The 13,113-nt window shown below is 36.9% G+C and overlaps 2 protein-coding genes across 2 annotated transcripts; one reads left to right on the top strand and one right to left on the bottom strand.

The window, feature by feature from the left end:
• Positions 779-1,717, top strand: LOC102175006 (olfactory receptor 6C1-like). The gene has a single exon (XM_005680615.2). It carries the CDS (start codon positions 779-781, stop codon positions 1,715-1,717), a length of 939 nt encoding a protein of 312 aa, XP_005680672.1.
• LOC102174726 (olfactory receptor 6C3-like) lies at positions 7,251-8,195 on the bottom strand. Its single transcript, XM_005680614.2, has one exon. It carries the CDS (start codon positions 8,193-8,195, stop codon positions 7,251-7,253), a length of 945 nt encoding a protein of 314 aa, XP_005680671.2.

Genomic DNA, 13,113 nt, shown 5'->3' with positions numbered 1-13,113 from the left:
CAGAATGGCTCAAGCTCATTATGTGTATTTTGCACTGTATATCTATTGTTATTGCATCCTCGTCATATCAGATCATCAGGCATTAGATTAGAGTTCAGAAACCCCTGCTCCAATAGCTGAGGAGGGCGCAACAATGAGTCCATTAGATGTGATTCAGATAAGGAGTTGGAAGTTAGGAAGGTGAATGTGAGTCAGAGTGAGAACTTAGAAGTCTTTCATATTGTTGAAGATTTAACTCCAGTGACATTCATTTGGGAGACAGTCCCATTCGAGTGATCTTTTTCCTGACATTTTTGGATTTTCTATATTAACTAGCAAATACTAATACAAGAAATCAGATAAAAAGATTAGGAAATAACACAATTTTACTGAGTTTGAAGAAAAGACCAGGAGTTTCCCAATGGGAAATAAATTATTTAGGGAAGGATTTAATAGAGTCAACAAGTAGCATTTCTATTTCAGTATTTCAAACACTTAGAAAAGCCTAGGTTAAAATTCCTACTCCTCTTACTTAGAGTATGTGATTTGGATAAAATGAAAAATATATATTTTTAACCTCATACCAATAAATAAAATAGGGATTTCAAAAGAAATATTGTATGATAAACACACACACTATAATATGGTTAAAAAAAAAGTCTTAAAAATAAGTTCTCCCAAGTTAAATTAATATGGCATAGCCCTTCCAGAAATAAATTCCAGTTCTATCCATGGATATTTCCCTTTTCTTTGAGCTTCTTTATGTTTTACTCTGAAGGTTATTGAAAAGAAGAAGATAATGAGAAACTACACAGAAATAAGAGAGTTTATCCTCCTGGGACTGTCAGATGACCCACAAGTTCAGGTTGTGATCTTTGTCTTTCTGCTCATCACCTACATGCTCAGCATCACTGGGAACCTGACCATTATCATCCTGACCCTGCTGGATGCCCACCTCCAGACCCCCATGTATTTCTTCCTCAGGAGTTTCTCTATATTAGAGGTGTCATTCACAACTGTCACTATACCGAAGTTCCTGACCACGATCATTACAGGAGATAAAACCATCTCTTTTAATGATTGTATGGCTCAGTTATTTTTTTTCATTCTCTTGGGAGTCACTGAGTTTTACCTTCTGGCTGCCATGTCCTATGACCGCTACATTGCCATCTGCAAACCGCTGCATTACATGACCGTCATGAATCATAGAGTCTGCACCCTGCTTGTCTTGGCTTCTTGGCTAGCTTCATTCTTAATTATATTCCCATCACTCATGCTGTTCATACAGCTTGATTACTGTAAGTCAAATGCTATCGATCATTTTACTTGTGATTATTTCCCCTTATTACACCTTTCATGTTCAAACACTAAATTACTAGAGATGATGGGCTTTTCCTCTGCTGTGTTTACCCTAATGTTCACTTTGGCATTAATAATTCTGTCCTATACATATATCATTAGAACAATTTTGAGGATCCCTTCTACCACTCAGAGGACAAAGGCCTTTTCCACATGTTCGTCCCACATGATTGTCATCTCCATCTCTTATGGCAGCTGCATTTTCATGTATATGAATCCATCAGCAAAGGACAGGGTGTCTTTGAGCAAGGGAGTTGCTGTGCTAAACACCTCAGTAGCCCCCATGCTGAACCCCTTTATTTATACCCTAAGGAATCTACAAGTCAAGCGAGCCTTCATGGACATGGCCAGGAAGATTCTACTTTTCTCAAGGAAATGAAAAAATAAAAGCCCTGCTTTATAAATTAGAGTCATAACAAAGAGCAATCAAACAAAAATCAGGGCTTTTCAAAATCTATTAATTTTCACATAATTTTCCTAGAAGTGTTTTTCACTGCTCATACTTTTATTGCCAGCATCTTACCAAAGATAGCATATACATTCCCATTCTAATTCCCATCATTCTCTCATGTATTTCCCTTCCTTTGGGCTTATCATTCCACTCTGTAGCCTTGGACTGACTTAATTTCCCTTTTTGAAATGTTTTTTGAGTCCTTGTTTTCACAATATTTCCTAGAAAATTAAGAGCAGACAGAAAGAGGCCGAGCAGTAGCACGTGAGAGAGACCTGTATTTTGATTTCACCAGGAAACATTCTTTCTAGAAATTTAGGAAATATTAAATCATTTTAAGCACTATTTTTTCAATTTTTTTGAATTGAAAGATAATTGTTTAACAATGTTGTCTTGGTTTCTGCCATACATTAACATGACTCAGTCATAAGTATCCATATGTCTCCTCCTTCTTGACTTCACTCCCGCCTCCTACACCAGCCCACCCCTCTACATTGTCACAAAGCCCTGGGTTAAGTTCCCTGTGTTATACAGCAACCCCTCATTGCTACCTATTTTACATATTTAATGTATAAGTTTCAATGCTATTCTCTCAATTCATCCCACCTTTTCCCAACCCACACTGCCACTATGCTCACAAGTCTGTTCTCTATGTCTGTGTCTCTATTGCTGCCCTGGAAATAGGTTCAAAGTACCATTTTTCTAGATTCCATATTGAACATTGACATTTTAGCATCAGCAAACTAAAATGGACTGGAATGGGTGAATTTAACTCAGATGACCATTATATCTACTACTGTGGACAAGAATCCCTTAAAAGAAATGAAGTAGCCCTCATAGTCAACAAAAAAGAGTCCAAAATGCAGTACTTGGATGCAATCTCAAAAACGACAGAATGATCTCTGTTCCTTACCAAGGCAAGCCATTCAATATCAGAGTAATTCATGTCTATGCCCCAACCAGTAATGCTGAAAAAGCTGAAGTTAAACAGTTCTATAACTTCTAGAACTAACATCCAAAAAAGACGTCCTTTTCATCATAGGGGACTGGAATGGAAAAGTAGGAAGTTATGAAATACCTGGAGTAATAGGCAAATTTGGCCTTAGAGTACAGAATAGTGCAGGGCAAAGGCTAATAGAGTTTTGCAAAGAAAAAACACTGGTCATAGCAAACACCCTATTCCAAAAACACAAGAGAAGACTCTATACATAGACATAAGCAGATGGTCAATACTGAAATCAGATTGATTATATTCTATGCAGCCAAAAATGGAGAAGTTCTATACAGTCAGCAAAACAAAGCCAGGAGCTGACTGTACCTATGATCATGAACTCCTTATTGCCAAATTCAGACTTAAATTGAAGAAGTTAGGGAAAATCACTAGACAATTCAGATATGACCAAAATAAATCCCTTGCAACTATACAGTGGAAGTGACAAATAGATTCAAAGGATTAGATCTGATAGATGGAATGACTGAAGAACAATGCACAGAGGCTCATGACATTTTACAAGAGGCAGTGATCAAGACCATCTCCAAGAAAAAGAAATGCAAAAAGGCAAAATGGTTGTCTGAGGAGGCCTTACAAATAGCTGAGAAAAGTAGAGAAGCAAAATGCAAAGGAAAGAAGGAAAGATATACCCATTTTAATGAAGAGTTCCAAAGAATACTAAAGAGCGAAAAGAAAGCCTCACTCAGTGGTCAATGCACAGAAATAGAGGAAAACACTAGAATGGGAAAGACTAGAGATCTTTTCAAGAAAATTAGAGATACCAAGGGAACATTTCATGCAAAGATGGGCTCGATAAAGGACAGAAATGTTATAGACCTAACAGAAGCAGAAGATATTAAGAAGAGGTGGCAAGAATACATGGAAGAACTGTACAAAAAAGAGCTGTTTGACCCAGATAATCATGACGGTGTGATCACTCACCTAGAGCCAGATATCCTGGCAAGAGAAGTCAAGTGGGCCTTAGGAAGCATCACTATGAACAAAGCTAGTGGAGGTGATGGGATTCCAGTTGAGCTCTTTCAAATCCTAAAAGATAATGCTGTGAAAGAGCTCCACTAAATATGCTGGCAAATTTGGAAAACTCAGCAGTGGCCACAGGACTGGAAATGATCAGTTTTCATTCCAATCTCAAAAAAAGGCAATGCTAAAGAATGCTCCAACTACCACACAACTGCACTCATCTCACATGCTAGCAAAGTAATGCTCAAAATCCTCCTAGCAAGCTTCAGCAGTACATGAACTGTGAACTTCCAGATGTTCAAGGTGGATTTAGAGAAGGCAGAGGAACAAGAGATCAAATTGCCAACATCTGCTCGACCATTGAAAAAGCAAGAGAGTTCCAGAAAAACATCTATTTCTGCTTTATTGACCATGCCAAAGCTTTTGACTGTGTAGATCACAGCAAACTGTGGAAAATTCTTAAAGAAATGGGAATGCAAGATCACCTGACTTGCCTCTTGAGAAATTTGTATGCAGGGCAGGAAGCAACAGTTAGAACCAGACATGGAATATCAGACTGCTTCCAAATAGGGAAAGGAGTACGTCAAATATGTATATTGTCACTCTGCTTATTTAACTTATATGCAGAGTACATCATGAGAAACTCTGGGCTAGATAAAACACAAGCTGGAATAAAGATTGCCAGGAGATATATCAATAAGCTCAGATATGCAGATGACACCACCCTTATGGCAGAAAGCAAAGAGAAACTGAAGACCCTCTTGATGAAAGTGAAAGAGGAGAGTGAAAAAGTTGGCTTAAATCTCAACATTCAGAAAACAAAGATCATGGCATCCAGTCCCATCACTTCATGGCAAATAGATGGGGAAACAATGGAAACAGTGATAGATTTCATTTTGAAGGGCTCCAAAATCACTGCAGATGATCACCGCAACCATGAAATTAAAAGACACTTACTCCTTGGAAGAAAAGTTATGACCAAACTACACAGTATATTAGAAAGCAGAGACATTACTCTGCCAACAAAGATCTATTTAGTCAAAGCTATGGTTTTTCCAGTAGTCATGTATGGATATGAGAGTTGGAGTATAAAGAAGGCTGAATGCCAAAAAATTGATGCCTTTGAACTGTGGTGTTGGAGAAGACTCTTGAGAGTCCCTTGGACTACAAGGAGATCCAACCAGCCCATCCTAAAGGAAATCAATCTTAAATATTCATTGGAAGAACTGATGCTGATGCTGAAACTCCAGTACTTTGGCCATCTGATACGAAGAACCCTCATGCTGGGAAAAGACCCATATGAAAAGACCTTCATGCTGGGAAAGATTGAAGGCAGGAGGAGAAGCAGATGACTGAGAATGCGATGATTGGATGGCATCATCGACTCAATGTTCATTGAGTTAGTGATGGGCAGGGAGGTCTGGCATGGTGCAGTCCATGGGGTCCCAAAGTGTTAGACATGACTGAGTGTTTGAACTGAACCGATATGTATGCATTAATATACAACATTTGTTGTTCTCTTTCTGACTTACTTCACTCTGTATAACAGGCTCTAGATTCACGTACCTAACTACAACTGACTTGAATTTGTTCCTTTATGTGGATGCTTGGTTTATGAACCAGTTTATAACCCAGTGTATGGTTGTGTATGTGTGCTCTGTAGGGGCCAGGTCTTTGTGACCCTATGACAACCTTCTCTGTGCATGCGCTTAACATAACTTCTTTTTCCATTCATCTGTCAAGGGACATCAAGATTGCTTCCGTATCCTGGATATTGTGAATTTTGCTGCAATGAAGGTTAGGGCACATGTGTTTTTTAGAACTGTGATTTTGACACTGATTCTTCCAATCCAAGAATTGGTATATTTCTCCATGTATTTGTCATCTTTGATTTCCTTCATCAGTGTCTTATTGTTTCCTCTACACAGCTCTTTTGTGCATTTATTCCTAGATTTTGTTGTTGTTGTTGTTGTTGCCTTGGTGAATGTGCTTGATTCCTTAATTTCTCTTTTGGATTTTTGGTGCTAGTGTATAGGAATTCAAGGGATTTCTGTATATTGATTTTGTATCCTGAAACCTTATTAAACTCTCTGATTAACTCTAGTCATTTTCTGATAGTATTTGTAGAGTTTTCTTTGTATAGTATCATGCTGTCTCCAGTGAAAGTTTTACTTCTTCTTTTCCAATCTGGGATCCCTTTTCTTTCTTATCCTTCTCTATTGCGAATTAAATTTAATTCCAGTTTTTACCTTTTCATCATGGCTGTGAAATAATAATCATATAAAACATTTACAATGAAAAACAAGGTAAACATTTCTTCAAGAGAAAAACAATTACAGTTACCTCAGAAAGTTTTTTAAGAAAAGCTATGATGAACCTAGATAGCATATTAAAAAGCAGAGACATCACTTTGCAAACAAAGATCCATATAGTGAAAGCTATTGTTCCCAGTAGTTATGTATGAGTGTGAAAGTTGGACCATAAACAAGGTTGAGCACCCAAGAATTGATGCTTTTAGACTCTGCTGCTAGAGAAGACTCTGGAGTGTCCTTTGGACTGCAAGATGAAACCAGTCAATCCTACAGGAAATCAATTCTGAATATTCATTGGAAGGACTGATGCTTAAGTTCAAGCTCCAAAACTTTGGCCACCTGATTCAGAGAGCCAACTCACTGGAAAAGACCATCATGTTGGGAAAAATTGAGGGCAGGAGGAGAAGGGGGCAACAGAGGATGAGATGGCTGGATGACATTACTAGATCATAGAAATGAGTTTGAGCAAACTCAGGGAGCTAGTGAAGGTCAGGGGCGCCTGGTGTGCTGCAGTCCATGGGAACAGAGTCAGACATGAATGAGTGACTGAACAATGACATAAAGCTGTTGGAAAGATTCAATGAGCCAATATAAAGAGAATAATTAGAATAGGTCTGTAATATAGTAATTGCTGACAAAAATTAATCTCAACATTGCTCTTCTCTTTCTCCTCATTATCATAAAAGTATTATTAATAGTAAAAAGAGTTCAATATACTTGAATTTCTAATCTTTTAAAAATATTTGAAGAGATATTTATATTGTACTTCCAGCACTCTTGATTGCCATTGTTTGATTTCCAGAAAATTCCAAATAGAATAAAATTTCCTAATAATGTCATTTCTATTACCTGGTAAAATGAAAATTTCAGAAGTCCACATCAACTCTCACACTCTTTTCATCAAACTAAATGGCCTGTGTATCTTCAAAAATAAAGTTTCTCCTCAAAATTGTAACATTTACCTATGTTTTATACTTTGTTCAAGTATATTATAATAAAAAAGATTACAGAAATTCTGAAACAATAGTCAGCTTTAACCAGTTTATTGGGTTGAGTGTGGGGAAATTTGAATATGGAAATAAATGAAAAGGAATCATACAACTGTCCTGAAAGAGTTTTTGACAGATTATGAGTAATAGAAAGTATTAATGAGAACTTTATTATTCTAATGATACAATCACTTGCATTTACTGGAGAAAAATATCATCTTTTGGATGGTCTCCTTGAAGGCTTGCTTCACTTGCTGGTTTCTCAATGAATATATAAATGGATTCATCATAGGAGGAATAGAAGTATTCATAATAGCGATTCCTTTGTTCAAGGATACCTTTTCTTTTGCTGAAGGGTTGGCATACATGAATATGCAGCTTCCATAAGAGATGGAAATGACAATCATGTGAGAGGAGCATGTAGAAAATGCCTTTTTTCTCTGACTGGCAGAAGGCAGTCTCAGAATTGTCTTGATGATGAACATGTAGGATAGAATTATTAATGCCAAAGTAAAAAGTAGAATCACTATCGCAGAGTAAAAACCAATCACTTCAAGGAGCCACGTGTCTGAGCAGGATAGTTGCAAGAGGGGAAAATAGTCACAAGTAAAGTGATCAATGATATTAGAACCACAGTAATCTAACTGGAGAAAAAGAATAACAGGTGGGAAGATGTTTAAGAACCCTGCAAGCCAAGCACAAAAGACAAGCAATACGCAGACTCTGTTGTTCATGATGGTTGTGTAATGCAGGGGTTTGCAGATAGCTACATAGCGATCATAGGACATAGCAGTTAGAAGATAAAACTCGGTGATACCCAAGAAAATGAAGAAAAACAGCTGAGCTGTACAATCATTGTATGAAATCGTTTTGTCCCTGGTGATAATTGTGCCCAGAAATCTAGGAATACAGACAGTTGTAAAGGAAATTTCTAATATAGAGAAGTTCCTGAGGAAAAAATACATAGGTGTCTGTAGATGGGAGTCCACCAAGGTGAGAATGATGATGGTCAAATTTCCAGTGACACTTAATATATATGTGATGATTAAAAAGAAAAAAGTCACAGTCTGAAGCTCTGGGTCATCTGATAGCCCCAGAAGAATGAATTCTGTGGGTCTTGTGTGGTTTTTCATTGCTGATCCTTTCCCCCCCATTCAAACAGAAAATGAATGTGTCTCCTATAAGAAATAAAAGATCAAAATACATTTGAGGATAGAATACAAAGCTTTTAAAGTATTCTTCATGATGATAATGAATGAAATTTAAAAACATGTTTACCTACAGAACTCTCTCCACTTTCCATTCAACTTTTCATTCTAGTAAGGAATATTAACTGAATCTCAATATTATTTTTTCTTCAAAAATACATTAATATAGACTATGGATAAAATAAAACTCATATGATAACACTTATATAAGGCTTTTTTTCTCTAATAATTTTTAGTTGTTTTCAAGTTATTCTTTAAAATATTTAGCTTCCTTTGTAAAACATACAAAAATATTTTAATGATTCTTCTGCTTTCCTCAGTATTATAAAAACAAGTATAGTTTGCATTTTAATCTAAATAGAGAGTTTGAAAGTGTACACAGTTTATGTATGCCTACTTCCCCATTTTATACTTCGCATAACTGAGGCCCACTTTGTTTAGGTGACTTTCACTAGTTTAAGGGACTAGTCAACATAGTAAAACTGTGGAAAATTCTTTAAAAGATGAAAATACCAGGCAATCTAACCTGCCTCCTGAGAAACGTATATGCAGGACAAGAAGCAACAGTAAGGACTAGACATGGAACAATGGACTGTTTCAAAACTGGGAAAGGAGTACTTCAAGGCTGTATATCATCATGTGCTGGTTCGTGTGTGTGTGTTTTAGTCACTCAGTCGTGTCTGACTCTGAAACCACATGGATTGTAGCCCACCAGGCTCCTCTGTCCATGGGATTTTCCAGGCAAGAATACTGGAGTCGGTTGCCATTTTCTTCTCCAGAGGATCCAGAGGATCCAGAAGATCTTCCCAACCCAGGGATCAAACCTGCATCTCCAGCATTGCAGACAGATTACCATCTGAGCCAGCAGGCAAGATTATCACCCTGCTTATTTAACTTATATGCAGAATGCATCATGCAAAATGCCAGGCTGGGTGAATCATAGGCTGGAATAAAGATTGCTGGGAGAAATATCAATTGCCTCCACTATGCAGATAATACCACATTAATGGCAGAAAGTGAAGAGGAATAAATAGTCTCTTGATGAAGGTGAAAGAGAGCAGTGAAAAACCTGGCTTAAAACTCAACATTCAAAAAACTAAGATCATGGCATCTGGTCCCATCACTTCATGGCAAGTAGAAGGGAGGAAAATAGAAACAGTGGCAGATTTTATTTTCTTGGTTCTAAAATCACTGCAGATGGTAACTGCAGCCGCAGAAACATCACTTTGCAGGCAAAGGTCCAGGCAGTCAAAGCTGTGGTTTTCAAGTAGTCATGTACAGATGTGAGAGTTGGACCATAAAGAAGGCTTGGAGCCAAAGAATCAATTTCTTTGAACTGTGGTGCTAGAGAAGACTCTTGAGTCCTGGATAGCAAGGAGATGAAATCAGTCAATCCTAAAGGAAATCAACCCTGAATATTCACTGGAAAGACTGATGATGAAACTGAAGCTCCAATAATCTGGCCACCTGATGGGAAGAGCTGACTCACTTTAAAAGACCCTGATGCAGGGAAAGATTGAGGGCTGAGGAGAAGGCAAAAACAGAAGATGAGATACCTTCATAGCATCATCGACTCAGTGGACATGAGTTTGAGCAAACTCCGGGAGACACTGAAGAACAGCGAACACTGGCATGCTGCAGTTCATTGGTCACAAAGAGTCGGACATGACTAACCACCTGAGCAACAACCACACAACATAGTAATATCTCACTTTAAAGTATGGCTGTTTACCCATGGGGATATTTTGTTGGCACTGTCTCCCAAATTACCTTTTTAAGTCTTTGGTTGATGCAATCCCTTCCTCCTTTCCTTATAAAAGACTAAAAGCACAAGAAAGGGTAACTTCTGCTACTAAAAGGAATAATTGCCTAGACATAGTTTAGTTCATACAATGCACACTTGTTTTCTTTTGTTTTATAATTTTACTTTATTAAAAGAATAAGTAGATGGTGAAAACCTTTACTGGGAAGCAGATATTCCTTTTAATAGGGGATGTCATTTCTATAGTTTTATTCCTATAAGAGAAAACCATTCAACTTAAGAAAAACTAATGAACAACTCAAGACTTACTGCTATGCTGCTTCTTTAGGACTCCATGAATAGCTTTCTTGTTAGTAAGCCACCATTTCTCTTTAATAACAAACATTTCCTAAATTCACAACCGCATATGCAAATAATATTTTAAAACACATAACTGAGATGTAATAATATGCATTAACCTAAATAATAACAAATTTTACTTACTTCCTGGTTTTTCTTGATTTAGTCTCAAATTTTATGGTCTGATCACTTCAATGATTATATAATTTCAGAGTTGATGAAGTGAGTTAGCAATTTATTTGGTTTCTATAGAACTCTGAAAACAAATATGGTGAATTAACTCTGCAATGGCTCTCAAGGATTACATTCTCACTGTGGTTCAACTGGTAATATTTGACCACAACAGCCTTCATTCCTGATATTGCAAAATTTGGGGCACATTTCACTATACTGCAACTCATAATTGCTATTTGTCTCTTATACAAGCTCTGTGTAAAAATTCAGTTGCACTGGCTGGGTTAATAAAACACTTCTTATATTTGCCCCTTTTCATATAATTAAAATACTACTTATTAAAAAATTTCTTTGTATTAATGCACAGATTTTAAATGATTATTTCCTAATTCTGTGATTATATATCCACGCAATTTGAGTAATATTTTTCTTAGGCTTCAGAGACTATTATATTTTCCTACAAATGCTGCTTTGAGAAAAAGAGATTAGAAATTTCTTCTCCATGTAAGTCATACATATAGAATTGGATTTATCTTGTCTTTCCTGTTTTCTCAGGGGATTGTGTTAAATAAACAGAGGGCTGATGAGGCATTATTAAAAGACACAGGTGAATCAGTTTTGTAAATATGAATAAGAAAATGTTTGGGCTTCCCTTGTGGTTCAGTGGTAAAGAATCCACTTGCCAATGCTGGAGACACGGGTTCGATCTCTGATGTGGGAGGGTCCCACATGCCACGAAGCAACTAAGACAGTATGCCACAAATATTGAGCCTGTGCTCTAGAGCCTGGAAACCACAATTACTTAGTACATATGCTGCAACTACTGAAATCCCTGCCACCTACAGCCTGTGCTCCACATGAGGAGAAGCCACAGCAATGAGAACCTCACACAACATAAGTAGAAGTAGCTCCCCCACCCCGTCTCAACTAGAGAAAGCTGGTGCAGCCAAAAATTAATGAATAAGTAAAATTATTCTAAAAAAGAAAGTGTCAAAAACCAAAATGACTGAGGTAAATGAGGCAACTTCATAAACAGCACATGATATTGAGTCTACAAAATTTTGATTTAGATTTGACTCTTTATTATTCTATTTAAAGAGTCCACACTTTTTCCCCGGAAAGTCTGGACTTTTCCTCAGGACAGTTACTGTGATTATTTTCCTTGAATTTTGACTTTGCATCGTAGAAATTGGCAAACATGACAAAATAGTCCCTCACCTTCACCCCTGAGAGACAGTTGTTAAACATTTACTATTCTCTCATTTAGAACATCTGTCAGTCATGTGGTGGATATGCAATACATATTTCTGAGTGAATAAATACATTGAAATAATTTTGGCATATAATCAATCTCCAGTACTAATAATATCTTAAAAACTGATTGTTAAAGAATTTGAGAAACAAAATATGAAAAGAATCACTATTCAGATTAAAAAAATGTTGATTGCTCAGTTGTGTCCTACTCCTTGCGACCCCATGGACTGTGGCCCACCAGGCTCTTCTGTCCATGGAACTATCAAGGCAAGAATCCTGGAGTGGGTTGCCAGGCCCTTCAAATATAAAGGCAAATCTCTCACCGTGGCAGATTTCAAGCTACAGTGCACAGCTGAGTCCTATGATGTGGTCCAGACAGGCTCCAGCACACCACTGTTGGGAGTGAACCAGTTCATCTACAAAGTGGACAAATATCCCTGCTTTCATGGAGTGAGGGATGTGAGAGAATGTAGACAGCAAGCATGAATGCAATTAACTAGTAAACTATGTAGTGTTTCATATGCTAATTATTTTGAAATAGAAGAGAAAACTGAAATGCCTTGGAAGTGGGGGGCTAGTATAATTTTAAATAGTGTCAATGGGGTAGATTTTATTGAGGTGATATTTGGACAGAGATCTGAAGGAGGGATGGGTGCTAACCATCTGATTATCTGGGAGAAGAGACTTTCCATTTTAAGAAGCATGCAGTGTAAATACAGTAAGGTCCTAGAAGGAAAATCACGTTACTTGAAAAGAATGATTTGGGTTGTTTATTTTGTTTTCTCCTTTCTGATATTTTTTCAATTTTTGTGGAACTAGTTTCCTGGATAGAATCTCCAGGGAAGTGTTGAATAAAAACAGTTATAGTGGTCCTTCACATGTTATAACTGATTTTACCAAGACTACAGCTACTATTTAAACCATTAAAAATGATGTTTGCTGTAAACTTTAAATTTTGAATATTTTCAAGTATACACTAGGATAGAGAACTAACTGGAGAAATAGTTTCAAGTACAGATCAAGCAGATTCAATAAATATGAAGGCTATTTTATATTGCTTTACCTGTTTTTTGAAAAGCTTTTAAATATTTTGTTGTATTTCAAATCAGAACTTATACAGCATACTTTTTCTTATCTGTATATTTTCAGGATGAATCCCTAAAATATATATATAACCCTGATGCAATTTCCAAGCTAGCTAAATTAGCAAAATGTCTTTGGTATCGTTTATCACCTTGCACACACTTGTGCTATTTCATGCTCACTTGCTCAGTTGTGTTTGACTCTTTGAGACCCCATGGACTCTAGCCCACC

The sequence above is a fragment of the Capra hircus genome, chromosome 5 (genome assembly GCF_001704415.2).
Source record: "Capra hircus breed San Clemente chromosome 5, ASM170441v1, whole genome shotgun sequence".
NCBI classification, from domain to species: domain Eukaryota; kingdom Metazoa; phylum Chordata; class Mammalia; order Artiodactyla; family Bovidae; genus Capra; species Capra hircus.
This window is presented reverse-complemented; position numbering and strand designations above follow the sequence as displayed.

What these genes read in the sequence shown, in the direction of transcription:
- LOC102175006 (XM_005680615.2), top strand. Translation starts at nt 779, where the DNA reads ATGAGAAACTACACAGAAATAAGAGAGTTTATCCTCCTGGGACTGTCA.
- LOC102174726 (XM_005680614.2), bottom strand. Translation starts at nt 8,195, where the DNA reads ATGAAAAACCACACAAGACCCACAGAATTCATTCTTCTGGGGCTATCA.